Here is a 16,884-nt window from a genome sequence, read left to right on the forward strand (position 1 = left end):
AGGTTTCTGGGCTTTTTTTCAGCTCCCTTCATTGTTCTCCTTGCTTTAGTTCATTCTCTAAAATACGTATGGCTTCCAAAGTTTGCCTTTGCTCCATGGTTCTATGCATAAATGTTCACTTTTGTTTCTGAACCAGGTTGTGTACACTTTGTCCTTTATTATTACTTATCCCTTATTACTGTGGTGTGTATTTTCTAAGACTAAGGTACTTCTCTTACAGAATCATAGTGGAATAATAAAATTTAGTGAATTTAATATAGATATCATACCTATCATTATAGTTTATATTACTCCAATTTCATCAATTATTCCAATAATGTTATATATGTTATATATGCATACATATGAGTATGCATATATGTATGTATGTACTCCCCCCCTCCACTACCACCTCCGCACCCCCACCCCCACCCACACTGCAGTACAATATCCACTCCAGGACTGCATATTACATCTAGTAACGTCCTTTTGGTTCTCCTCTAATTTACAGCTGTCTTTTGGTCTCCTTTTTTTTTTTTTTTCATTAATACATTGACATTTTTGAAGAATACAGGCCAGTTGTTCTGGAGAATGTCCCTAGACATGCATTTGTTTCCTCATGATTAAATTCAGGCCATGTGTATTTGTTTGGAACACCACATAAAACAATATCCTGTCCTAAGTGTAAAACATCTAGAAACATGGAATGGAAGTTGTCCCTTGGTTGAGGTATCTTGTTTCTCTACTGTGTAGTTATTATTTTTCCTTTTGTAATTTATATGAAGATGCTTTGAGGCTATGTAAATATCATGTTGCTCATCAAGCACCCTTACACACGCATGCGCGCACACACACACATCATGTCAGGGTACATCTAGCATACTTGACTCGTGCATCATCAGTTTTTGGTACAATGACTGCAGAATGGTGATTTTCTAACTGTTTCCTTTTCCTACGTAAAAGCTTTCTTTTCTACCCCGTTAATTCCTTTTCACTTGTGTACTGATAAATTTGCTTTTGCTTTTTCCTTTTTCAAAGCAAGTCCATATTTTCGGACACAAGATGTCCCTGCTCCAACCTTGGAATCATCCATTTATGCAAGAAACCTTGGTGTCTTTTAGTAGGAAATAATATTTAGAGCCTGTGACATTTCTTTTTATGCACAAATACTATTATTACTTATGATTCTTTTGAAATTGGTTTGAGCTTCAGAAGAGGCTAAAGATTTTTTATTTAAACATATGCAACTTTATAAAAGATATATATACTTATAGAAAATATGGGCAACTAAAATAAGAGGAATGAAATGTCCCTTGATCCCAACTGCTCATGTTGACCACTGTTGAGTGGTAGTATATTTTATGTAGCTAAGATCCTATCGTATATAGAATTGATTTTTTCCTGTTTCTACTTAGCATATCACTTTCCCCAAGTCATAAAAATTAAACAGTTGTATTTTTCAGTCATATATTGCATTTTAAAGCCCCTTTTTTCCTTAATGTCTTTTTATTTATGACTGCAATATCCGGGAATAGAGAAAGTTTGTCTACTGGTGCTCAGTTTCCTCTTTTTCTTCCTCTTCAAATCCCAGATCGTTGCCTATTTTCCGCCCTCCCTTTGGATATCAGGAAAATTATCAACGTGGAAGTACATCAATTAGTATCAAAGACTGTGGGAAGCTTTTGTTTTGTATACTAATTATACTTTTGATTTTAGCTATGACAAGCTACTCAGTGATAAATCTGTGTTCTCTAAACTTGACTTCAGTGTTTGGCAAACATAAGCAAGTCACTCAAGGAAATGTCTGCCTGCTTGCTGCTCCACGGTGTTTAGAACTGTGCACATAATTTTTAACTCTAGAGAGCAAGGACTGTCTGGTTTTGTTCACCATTGTTTCCTCTTTAGTTCAGGGTTTTCCAACCTTGTCACTATTGAAATTTTGGACCCAATAACCTTTGTTGTGGGGAGGGGACTGTCCATTGTAGACTGTTCAGCAGCATCCCTGACCTCTACCTATTAGATTCCAGTAACAACCCCCTTCTCCATGGCATAACAATCAAAAACAGCTCCAGACACTGCCAATGTCACCTGGGAAACAAAATAGCCCTGAAGTGAGACCACTGCTCTAGCACAAAGCCTAACACACAACAAGCACCCCCCAGAATACTTGGTAGATTAATAAGTATACTTAAAGGACCGCAGGACATTTCCTTGTTTTATGCCACCATTTCCTCTAAATTCTCAGAATTTACAATGTGAAATACACGTGTGTAATCATTATCAAAATCCTGTTGTCTGTAGACAGAAGTTCTAAGGGTCTTACCTAGAAGAGAGAGGTTTTAGGGCATTTTGCTATTAAAATGCCCTGAAACATTGTATTTGAGGGATGGGTTTTCTCCAAAGTATGCTACAATGTGTGGAGTGTATGTGTGTGTGTGTGTCTTTCAAAGTGTTGGGAGATGGAGATGGACCTGAGCAAGATTAAACCATCTGGAAAGGTGAATGAGCCTGGTGCATCAGTGGGAGGGAAGGATCTGGAAAGCTTCCATCTGGGGCAAATGAAAGGGTATGGAGAGGAAATGTGCAAGCCCGAGGGGACTTCGATTTCTATTAAGAGGTTGTACACTAATACTTAAAATGTAATATTTGGAATATTTGTATTTTTATTAAAAGGGAAGCAGAATATCAGCATTTAGGAATAAGAGGTATGCTAATGAATTTAAGGTGATAGAGGTTTGGAAATGTTATCATGAAAATTTTATCATGATGCCTTTATATCTTAGGGAAGATTTAGAGGAACTAGTTAATTCTTGGTACTGTTTTTTTCACAACACAATTCCTTCGAGCTTTGATCATTTTTTTCCTTATAAGGTAGTTGCTTAGCACAATTTATGTTTCCACTATTAATGCCTCTCACTGAAAAATATAGCTGTAGATTTTTGAGGCAAGAACTGTCATTACGTTTCATGCTTGTTAAGAAAGATTTTTGTTCTTTTATATCTGTAGAGATAAGAATGAAGGGAATATGAATATAACAGTAATCTTTGTATTAAAGAAAGGAATATTGATTTTATTTAGAAACATTTTTCTTCTATAGGCTATCTCATTTTAAAATTTTAATGTTTTTCTTCCACTTATTGTAAATACTAAAACTTACATAGAATTTACCAGGAGATATAATGAAGCTTTTTGTAGAGGCTGAGTGATTTTGATTATAGAGAGGTTGTTACAAAATCATGGTAAGGCTATTAAACAAGCTAATGTTGATCTGGGAAACAAATTGTATAGTATTATTCTAGGCATACATTTAGCTTATTGCTATATAGTGTTAATAATTTAATCTTTTAGAGAGCAATTTAATTATATTTGCTTCTTTTGAGAGGATGATGCTACAGTGTTATCAACCCAAATGATTCCTGGATATGATAACATTCTGTAAAGGATTTTATGATGTTTCTTCGTGCAGTTTTAGCTTTAATGGAAAGGAGAATGGTTTATTTGGGCATTTTTTCATTTGTTATTTTATGGTCAATTATTTCACTCATTTGGAATATAAAATAAAACATAATTCTTGAAACTTAACAACTAAACACAAAGTACTTGTTGAGAATGTTGCAGCAAAGTGGCTGAATTATGTTACGAGTTTTATGTGCTAGCATTGCTCTATCTTTATGAAACACTTTATCCTTATGGGATGGTATTGCTGCCCCATAATTTTTTATTATCTTAGAATCAAAAGTTTTTTTCCCCACCCCCCCCATTATCTTGAGCGAAACTGACTCCACGCAGAGAGTTTCAATTTTGACGTTTGGTCTTTTCCTTTCCCTTTCTACTATAGCCACGTGGTTTTGACATTTGGGCAAAATGCTCCTCAGAGCGACTTGATTTGAAAAAATATTAATGAAATCCTATTTGGGATGTATTTTTACCTTTTCATCAAATTTAAGTGTGTCGGGCCATAAGGAATGCTTTGGAACTGGGTTGCCCAGTGTAATAGCCTCTAGACACACTGGCTATTTCACTTTTAATTTTAATTAATGAAAATTAAACGTTTATTTCCTCAGTCACACCAGTAACATTTCAAGGGCTCAGTAGCCACATGTGTCTGGCAGCTACCATGTTAGTGCAGATATAGAACATTTCCACCATCACAGACGGTTCTGTTGGATGCACTGCTCTAGCATGGGGGTTGGCAAACTACAACCTGGGGGCCAGTTTCATCCAACACGTGTTTTTATAAGTGAAGTTTTATTAGAATACAGCCATGACCGCTTGTTTCCCTGTTATCAGTGGCTGCTTTCAGACTGTAAGAGCAGAATTGAGTAGGTGGAACAGGCCACGTGGCTCATAGAGCCTAAAATATTTTCTCTCTCTTTATAGAATGAGATGGTGACCTCACTTTAGAGTATGCATATTTATGAAGTTGAGGTTGTTTGAATGGCATACCTATTATATGTATAACACATATTTCTCCTGCAACAGGTTATATAAGGCAGATTACCATAGATCAAAGATGAGCCAGACCAGAAAAACAAAGTAACAGGCCAAAAGTCTGGGTTACTAGCTGAGAACAGTCATCCCCTTGTAGGGACAACTAGAAGGTAAATCCTTCTCTGGTAGATCAGATTCTTTCCAAAAAGAGAAGAGTTCAAGAATACCAAGCAAGACAACATGCAAATGGTGCTGGTGGGCTGGGCAACTGGCAGAGTTAGTACACAGTTAGTACATGAGACACATCTGGGCTGCTGCTGACCCACTATCACCCTTGGGCCCAGAGTCTGTCTGACTGGAGGTGTGCGTGATGGAATCTGCAAAGGACACAAGGATAGTTAGCAAATTAAGAGGGAAAAAGAGTACCCAGTTTCTAATTTTTGATTGATTGGCTCATTCTTGTATTTTTATGGTCTTTTATCTTGTGGAATACCAAGGAATTGAGTCGCTTAGATAACATGTGAAATACTTGAATCCATTTTGTTTCAGCATTTTGCATGCAATTTTTAAAAATGTTTTAAACCATGGAGCTTTTCCATGTTGGTTGCACATGAGCTGATTTAGTCTTTATTATGCTTGGCTTATAGGGGTTTTTTTGTTGTTGTTCTTTTTTAATGGAAGCCAGATCATGATGTATATAGATTGTACCCCAGATGAATTTGTCTTTCAGGATTCTGTTAAACTCTGATTAAAAAAAAAAAAAAAAAATATATATATATATATATATTTTTTTTTTTTTTTTTTTAAATTAGTTATCTTCAGGTTGTAAATTGTAATGCAATCTAATAGAAGTAAGCTTTTGACATTGGCCCAATAGAACTGTTTTGTCTTTGCTACTCTTCCTTTGTGACGTTCCCAGATTTAAGCTAGCACAGTTTCTTATTCAAAGTGCCCTTGCTCCTTTTGCCAGGGCTTTGGTGAGTGCCTTATAAAGGCTGACCCTCACTGGAGCAGATAATAATGTAGCAGGGAGAGCTAAATTTAGAGGGAGGCAAGCCTGTGCTCCAAATAGTAACAGCTTAAAGGATAGAGACTTTTGGTCGACAGAATATCTTCATTTAGTCTTTCAATACCAGTAGGTGAGTCTCTGTTTGTTTTCATTTTTGGTGTTGTGTACATCAAAATCTTTGCATACTGTTTATGTTTACATGTCATTGTGTTATTTTCCACAAAGAATATATTGGGGGTGTGAAAAATAAGCACACATAACTAACTAGGCAATGAAGAACCAAACTTTTGTGTTTAGAACTGAAGAAAGCATAAATGCAGCTAATGATTTTTAAAACAGAGTTATTAATAATTCTCTCATAGGTGAACTGTGTTTAGTGGTAATTCTCCATTAGCAGAAAAAATGGAAACCGAGTACAAAGGTAGAGTTGATTGGGGGAATCCTATGTGTTTATATTCTGGATTCTAAAATAAAACTTTTAGAGAGGGGCTCACACTTTTAAAATATTTTTTATTTGAAAATAAAGTCATCTTTGGCAAAGAGTAACTCCTTCATTGCATGTGCTCCTACTAGAGAAGTTTCAGGCTGCTTGGGTTCTGTTTCTTCTATTTTTATGTATTGTATCTCAGTATGAGACCCAAACTCTTTGATAGGTGTTTTTCCTTACTAACACAGCAAAATATTTTATGTAATATTCATTGTGTTTGGGAAGGTGTAGCAACAATATACACATACACACACTCGTGTATATATAGTCATTACTTGTTCCCCGGTGAAATGTTAGCTGAGTAAATCTGTTGAAAATGCCAACAGGGAAATTTCTGAATGAGAGTTTTGCAGTGAATATAAATAATGCATTAGAGGCTCTGTTTCCAACATCTATCAAACAAAATGAGATTTCATTGATCAAATTTATTGCACTTATAACTATTTCAATAGGTAGCTGCCACCCCATACGAGTATACTTACAACAATCAGTCCTTTACCCCTGTTTTAGGGCTGTACGGCATTGTTTCACCTATCTCACTGTATTGTAAATGTTGGGATTGTATCTCCATAGTCTGTGTTTTTTGAGGGCGTTGAATCTAGTTTAGTCACCTTTATATCTCAAAGCATTGATGTATTAAGTTCACTTTATAAGACTGGTAAAAATTCTCTCTACTTAAATCATACAAGAAATTACTTTTGGGCTTTGTCACTATTTTTAATTAGTTTCATTTTACAATTATGATTAAAGTTTTCAATGATAAACAAATTGCTTTCTATATGAAGATAGAAGTTTCTCTCGTGAGATGGGAAGAAAGTTTTGGTAATATATTGAATAATTTTCTGTGTTCTTAAGGATTTGTTTTTTAAACTTTGAGACATAATAAGTAATTTACTTGAATACTGCAAATTTTCTTGTTTGTTTAAGGTGTATGTACTGGAGAAAATCTAGATATTTTCAAGTCATTTTTTAAAAATTTGAAAGGTTAAATAATTTGTTTGACATTATCTTAATTGTTTGGTCATAATTTAGGCATTCTTGACATATTTTTAGATTGTAATATTTATGCCAGCAAACTTATTCTCAGTTTGTAAAATGTCTTACAGAGCAGGTTTTTCACTTTTATCAAAGATAATTTATTATATTTTTAATTGTACATAAAATCCAATAGGAGAATATAAAATACCCAAATTGCTACTCTCAGAGGTAAACAGGCATCTTTCTGAAATTTTGCTTGCATGGAAAAGCAGATGTTATATATACCCCTTTTTAACCAAAATATTGTTTTATACTCTTACTCAACTTGCTTTTTTCCATTAAGGACATGCCTCGATCATCTTTCCATATCAGTGGCACAGCTTACTTGACAGTTATTTATTAAATGCTTACTCTTTACTCGGTATTGTTTTAGGTGCTAAAGACAGAGTATTGAGTAAAACCTATAAAGTCCCCACGCACATGTCGTTTACACTCTCATGGGGAAATAGACCATAAGCAAATAGAATAATAAAATGGCAGGGACTGCTAAGCTCTCTGAAGAGAAATAAAGCTAGGTAAGGAGAGAGGGAGAGACAGAGAACAGAAACAAAGGGCCACATTATTTGGGATGGTCAGGGAAGGCCTCTTTAAAAAGGAGGCATTTGAGTGGGTGCAGAAAGTAAGCCAGGTGAGTGGATGGAGAAATCCTTCCCAGAAGAGAGTTGATCTTCTCTGGCACATTGGGAAGGAATAGCTGTGTAGCTGGAGCACAGTGAGTCATGGGAAGTTAGGTGGATGCAGAAAACATCATCAGACAGGAAGGCAGGGCAAATACGTAGAACACTGAGATCTAATTCAGTCTTTTGTGAAGCTTCATCATGTCGCATTTGGTGGCTTATTATAACTTATTTCACCAGACTCATGTTTATGGGTAGTTAACTTTCCTTTTTTTCTTTTATGCATCCAACTATGCTACAACTAAATCCTTATGTGTACACACACGCACACACACACATACACACACACACAGGTATATGTGCATACTTGTGTGGTTATAACTGTAGATTAAATTCCTAGTAAAGCAATTGCTGGACCATAGGTTATGCACATGTGAATATTTATAGGTATTTGCCAAATACTTATCAAAAGTATTGCATGGAGTTTATCCAAAGTTTATGTCTGTGGTTTTGTTTTCCCTATGTCTTTTGTCAATGCTAGATATCATTAAACTTTATAAAAACTTTGCTTTTTTATAAATTGTTAAAATTATATCTCATTTTTAAAAGTATATTCAGTATGGGTGAGGTTGAACATATGCTTATTAGCCATATGTTTTTATATGAACTGCTTATTTGAAATGCATAATTTTTATTTTCTTTGTTTTCAGAAATTTTATGAATAAGCATCAGAAGCCAGTGCTAACAGGCCAGCGGTTCAAAACTCGGAAAAGGGGTAGGTTGCGTTGCATGTTTGTGTGTGTGTGTGTGTGTGTGTGTGTGTGTTTGCTTAAAGTTGTAATCAAAATATACAATTTGGGGAGAATTAGAATTATCCTTGTTTCCACCTAATCTCACTCATTCTACTCAATTGACTCTGGATGTAGAATCAGAAATTCTGCGATCAACCCTCCAAACTACCAGTTACTTAGGTGTTTGATTTTGGACAAGTCTTTTAACTTGCCTCAGCTTTGTGTCTTTATCTACAAAATGAGGATAATCGTCTGTTCAGGTTGCCTTCCTCTCATGTGAGGCTATGAGTGCAGTTGATAAACCTCCCAGTTTTTGACATCAGCATTTGTATTCAGTGTTTGCTTTCTTTGTTGTTTTTAAGGAGTGTTGAGAACAAGGATGGTAAAACTAAGAGAAAAGTAAATTAGGGACAGGGTTTATACCTTTTCAGATTTTAGGAAATTAAATTTACTGCCCTAATAGCTTTAAAACTTAAGATATCCTTAGTGTCTTTATTATGGAAAGTGTAGTGATCTCATAGACCCAGTTTGAGGATCACCAGTAAAATTTCTATTTATGTGAATGACTTCTTTTTTATGTTATGTTCATCTTACCAACCTTTCTTTGTAAAAAACATTTTCAAAATGTTTATATTTAATCAATTTTGCATAATTATATAGAGATCCCCTTGGATTTAAGAGTAGTTGAGCCAAGACTTGATAGAGAAACGTTTTAAAATGGGAAACATGATATGAAATTATTATGTTGACTCACACTGAGCAAAATGACTGAAAAATATTTAAGGAAGTGTCATGTATAAAGATAAATGATGGTTGATTATCTTTCTGAAGGCCTCATTGCTAATTATGAAGCAAAATGCCATGTAATGGTCATCAAGTGCTAAATTGTTGAATTGATAACCCATATTATATGGCTTTGGCATTTTCAATTGAGGTGTTGAGGCAACACTTGCAGCTGATGTCTCCTTGCAGTGCTGTGTGTGGGCAAGTAGCAAGTCTAGACATATAGGAAGAAAAGAAGCCTCAGTATAGTTGATCATTTGGATTAGAAGAGTTTGCAGGAGTCACTAGATAGCAGCAAGGTTGAATTTGACTCTAAATGCTGCCTGCTGGAAAGCTTCATGTTCCTACTAAAAAATGAAAATTTAAAAATTTAAAAGTAGCAAAATGGTTATTGTGTGCAGTATTTCTATTTTGTACTCTCCTTTCTATTTTTTTTAACCCTCGTGTTCATCCATGTAAGTTGTCTTAAGTATAAGATAATCTGAGCCACTGCCCTCTACTCAGTCTTCTTATAAACTGTGTCTGCAATACATTTCCCCCGTTGAAATCTGAAAACTGGTACCAAGACAAGGTGTGACAACCAACGTGCATTCATTGTCTTAGTGTTTGAAGCAGTCTTGCGGGGGAAAAAAATGATTGTTAAAAAAAAAAAAAATCATCATAGTTGATTTCAAAAGGACTTAATCGGTAAGGAACAATCTAGTTCAGAAACCTAATTACAGTTTAGCTGTTGTTGGGCCTCGTAATCTGAGAATATTTAATAATAATGCCCAACTGTGAGGTGTGGAAAGGTTTGCCGTCACCTGCCCGCTAAAGGCATGTGTTAATCTCAGACCTGGGTCTCCACCTCAAGCATCTTTATTAGTGTGACGCTGATTCACCGTAACCGAGCTCCAGCGCCAAGAGCGGGCCCAAGGATGTGTTGCACAACAGCAGACATGATTCGACGAGTAAACTGGCCTTAGAGTCAGTCTTTAGTTTTGATCCGGAAAGGTCTTCTCTAATAATTCTGAGCTGTTTTGCCTCTGATTCATTGGGTGGGCAAGATTATGCCTGTGCTTTATTGCTCCTGGAGCACTCAGAGAGACAGCTACCCAAAAACCTGCTCTATATCATTTGTCAGTTGATCTGGATTTACATAACCCAGGTCTGGAGGAGCTTGAAGCCGCACTTGAACCATTTTGTGCCAGACTGCTGACTGGGAAAAAAATGAAAAAAAAAGGAGTCAACCTCATTTTCTACTCTTCGTAATCGTGGAAGGCCTCCTGATGATTTATTATGCTTGAGCTTTTCTTTTGCTGTTATGATGGGGCTGACTTCAGATAAATGTTTGGCAGTTTTGAAAAGCTGAGGAAAAAAATGTGAGGCTGAGGCTATTTTAAGGTCATCCGGATAGGCTGTCTTCTGAAGATCTGTCTTCAGTTTGAAACTATTTCCTAGCAAAGCTCATGCTTTTGCATGTGCAAGTTGGTACGAAATGTATTTCTTATTGCTTGACATCAAAATTCAGCATTATGGTAGGACACATCATACAGAACTCCATTCCGACTGTCTTTACCTTTATGAAATATCCACATCTTATTTATATATTCTCCAAAGAAATTATGTTTTCTAGTGTGGCTTGTGGGAATCTAAAAGGATGAAAATCTGTCCCCTGAGCCATTGTTATACTTAACTAAATGAAATATTCAATAACTGAACTGACCTCCCTGTAAATTTTGTAGGGAAATTAGATTAAAATTAGTGAAAATAAGAGAAAAGAAAAGACTAAACTGAGGCATTCAGAGTAACCACGTACCTAGATTTGTCCCTGAGACTTTAGGTCTGTGCTAACAGTTTTAAATCACTCTTAGATTTACAGTCAGTTGTATTAGCAACTAATCAAGTAAAGTTTTAGATGTTTAAATATATGTATATGTAAATATAATAGATATGTGTGTGTAGTTAGAAAACCCATGATAGTTCTTTTTCACTTACTATACCTCAGTGACCTTTAGAAAGGAATGTAGGTTATGTTATTTATCACTTAATTAACAGCTTGGGAAAGTGCTGTTTTAACCAGTTACCATAGTTCCCACAGAAAGCAATGCATTTAAATAACTTACAGGCATATTTGAGGGTCAGAAAAGTAGCCCCATTTCTCTGTGTCAGTGTAAGGGCTATTAAAAATAACTCTTCATTGCCACCCTTGTGATTCACCAACACAGTGGAAATACGAGACCCTAATAATATACTTCCCACTTCAAGGGAGGGTTGACCTGCCAAGTAGAAACTCGGAAGCAATGTCATGTTTTCATTAAGTTTAAGATTCCCAAACTATAAGTGATCATTTTGACCTAATGCATTATTGCTCACTGTTAAGCTCTATCTGGCCATGGTGTGCTGTCTTCCTCCTTTTGCTTTTCCTCTGCCTTGGCCAACCTTTTGGAAAGTATAGCTGAGGACGAAGGCCTTTTTACAAACAAAACTTTTTCAGTGTCTCTTAGATTCAAAAACAAAGTCTGCTGCATGAATTCGTAGCATAGTCTGGGTTTTATAATACCTTATTTACCAACTTATATTTTCTAGTGCCTTGAATTTATAATTTTCAAATCACCAAAGTCTATTCTATCACTGGAGTCAACATCCAAGCATGTTGAGGTGCCATTGTGGGGATGACCTCAATTGATTTTGGAAGCTGGTGACAAGACTTAATAAGTAGCTGTGGTCTTTACTTCTCCTGCTCTTCTATTAACAGGAAAAGGGAACTTTTTCTCCACTGGGGAAGGAGAACTACCCTTTCGCTAGACCCTGATGCTGTTTCCTTTCCTTGCCAGTGAGTTCTTCCTGCTCAGAGCCGTTCCCACCTGCTCCTCCAGCTCCGCTTCTTCCCCCTTTACACAACAAGACCCTAATTATATTTTTTCTGCTGTCGACATTTGCATGTTCTGGGCTGCATAATGTTTTGCTTATAGCATCACAAGGACTTTTCTCTCTTGTTCATGACCAATAGTGTTCAAGTTCATTTACATCTATCTTTATGGTATCTTATGCTGCGTGACTCTGACTGGTACTGGGAATGTCATTCTCCTCTGGTTCTGATGCTGTGGTATTAACCCCCTACAACACATCCCTTCTATGAAACCACTGTAAGTTAGTCAGTCTGTACAAAACAGAAAGGTGTTGTCTGGTTTTTAAATGTAGTGTTTAATTGTATCAAAGTTATGCATGCACATGGTTTAAATAGTCAAACAGTTCTATAAGACATGTTACAACAAGTCCGCTCTCCAGAGGAACTCTTTCTACTCTTTAACTGCTTCTTTTAACATTTACATTCATGTAGCCAAATAACATTCTTATATGGCTATTTCTTGATTTTCTGTTAGAGGTATTGTATGTGCACTTCTTACTATGAAAGATGAGTATTCGGCTCTTTCATGGCCCCCACTCACCTGCAAACCTCCCCTCTGTCTATCCTTTCATTACGTCGCAGCTTGAGCTAGACCATTGCCTAGGGTTCACATTATTGTGACTTTGTACATGCTATTCATAGCTGAACTGTTACTTGATTACGTTTCTATTTCTGAGCATCAGTTTATCTTTGGATTTAATAAGTTTAATATATATGTGTGTATATATACATATACATATATGTGTATATATATATGTATATACATATATGTGTATATATGTATATACATATATACATATGTGTGTATGTGTGTATATATATATATATATACACATATACATACATATATATATGTATATATAGATATATAGTTTTACTTTCTGTGCCTTAAAACTAGTCAGCCCTAACCTTCTTCTTTGTGATATAAATCTCTTAAAACAAACACTAGGAATTCTAACAGTATTATTTTGAAGGAATTCTTATATCATATTATATTGAAAAACTCTCTCCTAGTCGATTTACTCTCTAGGCCAGCTGTATAGCTGTCAACTTACATGCTGAACTCTCCTTTCACCACTATCCTGAAGAGTGGCCTGTCTCTTTGTATTTTTTCTCTTTCTTTCTGGGATCTCATGACTTAATACGATCATGAGATCGTGTTATTCTCTCGTTTTGGTGAACTGTCTGCTTCAATAGCTTTTTTTAAAAAAGAGTGTGTAAGAAACGTAATTTTTTAGGCCTTGAATGTCTCAAAATATGTTCCTTCTGCTCTTACGCTTGATTTAATAGGTTGATTAATTAAAATTCTAGATTGGAAATAGTTTTCCCTTAGAATTGTGAAGAAATTTGTTCTGGTTGATGATATTCCTGTTGAGCAAGTCAGTGTCCTTTTGTTTCTTGATGCTTAATATGTGATTCGTTCTTTAGCTCCTGAGACTTCAGATGGTGGCTTTATTCCTGACCTTCTGAGCTTCCGTGATAATGAGCGCACCTTGTTGTAGTTCCACTTGTACTCCTTGTGCTGGGTGCCCAGACAGCCCTTTATTTGGAACCCTGTGCTCTTTGATTCTGCAAGAATTAAAGTTTTTAAGTAATTTTCTTTCCTTTTTTTTAACTCTCTTTTTATTGTGCTTGGACATTATTATAATTGGACATTTGATGGACCTGCCCTTTTCTTTATCTTTTTGCTCCTATGTGCTAGGTCAACTTTTGTATTGAGTTTTTAACCGTTTCTATTATATTTTTCATTTTGAAGCACTCTTTGCTATTCATGAAATGTTCCTTTGTTTATAGCATTCTTGTCTTCTCTTTCTTCCCTCCTCCTTTTCTATAGTTGCAATACCCACTTGTCTAGAAAGATATTTATGATAGTAAGTGTTTTTGAAGTTTTGGGTCCATCCTTTGTCCCTCTCTCCACCCATCCAGACTCATTCTCCATAAGAGAGAAAAAAAAAAAAGGTGAAGTGCTTTGAATTTATTCTGAGATCCCTTCTCTTTAATCTAGTTGTTTTTTAATGCCTCATCTGACCTCCAGTTTGTCATCTTCACTTCTTTTCTACCGTACATGATCCTTAACTTGGTTCAAGATCTAGCTCCAAACTGACCTTCAACAAGAAGTCTCTCTAGAGTCTGCTAAGGATAGAAAGCTACATGATATCTATATTTCTAAATCCTCTCAAGTCCTCTCAGGGGATCTACAGAATCAAAGCTATTTTCAAAAGAATACTAAGATATTATTTGCCCCTTTCACACATTCTTTCATGAGTTTACAGTAAAGTTTTCCAGAGGCTAGAGGATGTGTGATATCACAGCAGATTGTATGCAGCAAATAAGGAATCCATCTGTCTGCTATGAAGCCAGGCATTAGAGAGAGTTGCAAAAATATAAAACAGTACCTCTCTTCTCACTAATTTATTTCATTTAATAAATATTTTCTTTTAATTTTCAGTTTTAATTTCTATAAAGTATCTATTTATAGATATAATCGCTTTAGAACCCTCAGTACTTTTTAAGGATGTGAAGGGTTGAGAACATCTGCTCTGAAGCTCATGATACATATTAAATATTTAAATACCCTAGAATAATTTATCTTGTAAAAAGAGATGTCCCTCCGAGAAATAACAAGTTGGTGAGGATGAGGAGGCAATGGAACCCTTGCACACCATTGGTGGGATTGTAAATTGGTGCAGCCACTAGGGAAAGCCGTATGGAGGTTCCTCAAAGAATTAAAAGTAGAACTACCATATGATCCAGCAATTCCACTTCTGGGTATTTATCCAAAGAGAACAAAAACACTAATTCAGAAAGGTGTATGCATCCCTATGTTTATTGCAGCATTATTTACTATAGCCAAGATATGGAAGCAACATAAGTGTCCATCGGTAGATAAATGGATAAAGATGTGTTACATATATACAATGGAATATTACTTGGCCATCAAAAAGGAAACCCTGCCATTTGTGACATCATGGATGGATTTTGAAGGCATTATGCTAAGTGATCAGTCAGACAGAGAAAGGCAAATATAATATGATTGCTCTTATATGTAGAATCTTTAAAAAAAAAAATCCCTCGTACATACAGAGAACAATTTGGTGGGTGCCAGAGGCAGGCGTTGGGGGATGGGCAAAATGGGTGAAGGTGATAAAAAGGCAGACTTCCAGTTATAAAACAAATAAGACATGAGGATGTAATGTGCAGCATGGCAACTATAGTCAATAATACTGAGCTGTGTATTTGAAAGTTACTGAGAGAGTAGATCTTAAAAGTTCTCACCATAAGCAAAAAATTGTAACTGTGTGGTAATGGATGTTAACTAGACATGATGTGGTGATTATTTTACAATATATACAAATATGGGCTCATTATGTTGTACACCTGAAGCTAATATGTGATATATATATATGTCAATTATATCTCAATAAAAAATATAAAAGATGTCCCTTCTTATTTCCTCCCTCCCGATCTTAATTTTATTTTTTGTATATTTTTCTTTATTTTTAGGTGATTCTCCCTGGATCATTTTTTTTTTTTCTCTGTCTTAGGTGAAACAAAATTGTAAGCTTTGAATGTTATACTCTATTTTTTCTCAGATGATTAGGGTTGGTGGATTACATTGGCTTATCCTATGAATGACACAAATCACCAATCATCAAATTTTTTTTTATTAGAGACAGGAATAAATTATTTGTTTAAATAAAGGTTTAAACGAGAAGTTTCAGAACATGGAACTCTAGTAGAAAAACTTAATTTTCCTTTTACTTTTAAATAATTACACTATCAAATATAGAACAGTGAACAAAGGAAATGGACGGTTGTATTTGGGAATATTCTGTATATAAAGGAATAATTTTATAATTTTTTTGTTTTAGATGAAAAAGAGAAATTTGAACCCACAGTCTTCAGGGATACACTTGTCCAGGGGCTTAATGAAGCTGGGGATGACCTTGAAGCTGTAGCCAAGTTTCTGGACTCTACAGGCTCAAGATTAGATTATCGTCGCTATGCAGACACACTCTTTGATATCCTGGTGGCTGGCAGTATGCTTGGTAAGCTGTGCATTATAGCATCTTCTTGTCGTATATGTACTTTTAATTCTATCAAAGTATTTCATTACAAGATAGAATCTTTATAAGTTTACATTTACGAGAGTCGATAAAAACTACAAATAGGAGTGTCTACAACTTTTACCTAGACTTACAATTTGGAATGGTATTAGTGTGGTTGTGAAATGATTATTCAGAGAGGCATAGAATTGAGGATTTTTGTTAATATTACAACACACTTGGCCACTTTGCTTTAGCTAGAAGCCAACTTTCCCATGTGTCCCTAATCCTTCAGTATTTCCGGAGTATTTAACATAGGAGGAGTGATTTCTGCAGTAGAGTATAACTTTGTGTATGTCATCTAGATCCTTCCAGGATATTTAATTAATCCCCAAATGCCATGGCAACTTTTCTTTTGAACGTCACCCTTTTTTGGTACAGTGAAATGTAACTGTGTCAACAAAGTTAAAAATAATTACCAGTGTTTTGTTAAAAGCCATTTCATCCATAAATAATAATTAAAAAAAAAAATCTAAGAAATGAAGTTTTAAAAACATCTTCGTAATTGTGAGTGTATATAGCCAAAAGAATTAAAGATAGAAGTTTAGAAATTTTTTAAGATAGGTAAAAAGTAAAATAAAAAACACCATCTTAGAGAGTAGAGGCATCAGGGAAGAAGGCTTCAAAATACTATTTAAGTGACCTGGTGTGATAGACTATATCTATCAAATCTCCCTGAGAGAGAAAATCAGCCCTCCAAAGAAATATTTTAATTAACACTTTTTCAAAAATCAGGCGTTCCTGTTTACCTAC

At 35.3% G+C, this 16,884-nt stretch overlaps 1 protein-coding gene across 2 annotated transcripts in view; it reads left to right on the forward strand.

The window, feature by feature from the left end:
- Positions 1-16,884, forward strand: part of BZW2 (basic leucine zipper and W2 domains 2) — a 55,688-nt gene that overhangs the window by 11,711 nt on the left and 27,093 nt on the right. Inside the window, exons 1-3 of one of the 2 annotated variants that reach the window (XM_019727167.2) lie at positions 5,463-5,549; positions 8,272-8,336; positions 15,898-16,074. In XM_019727167.2, coding sequence (XP_019582726.1) covers positions 8,279-8,336; positions 15,898-16,074 — 235 coding nt within the window. In that variant the 5' untranslated portion in view covers positions 5,463-5,549; positions 8,272-8,278. Of the gene's footprint in view, positions 1-5,462; positions 5,550-8,271; positions 8,337-15,897; positions 16,075-16,884 lie in introns of those variants that run through there. The other variant, XM_019727158.2, reaches the window with a different exon arrangement.

The sequence above is a fragment of the Rhinolophus sinicus genome, linkage group LG09 (assembly GCF_036562045.2).
Source record: "Rhinolophus sinicus isolate RSC01 linkage group LG09, ASM3656204v1, whole genome shotgun sequence".
Taxonomy (NCBI): domain Eukaryota; kingdom Metazoa; phylum Chordata; class Mammalia; order Chiroptera; family Rhinolophidae; genus Rhinolophus; species Rhinolophus sinicus.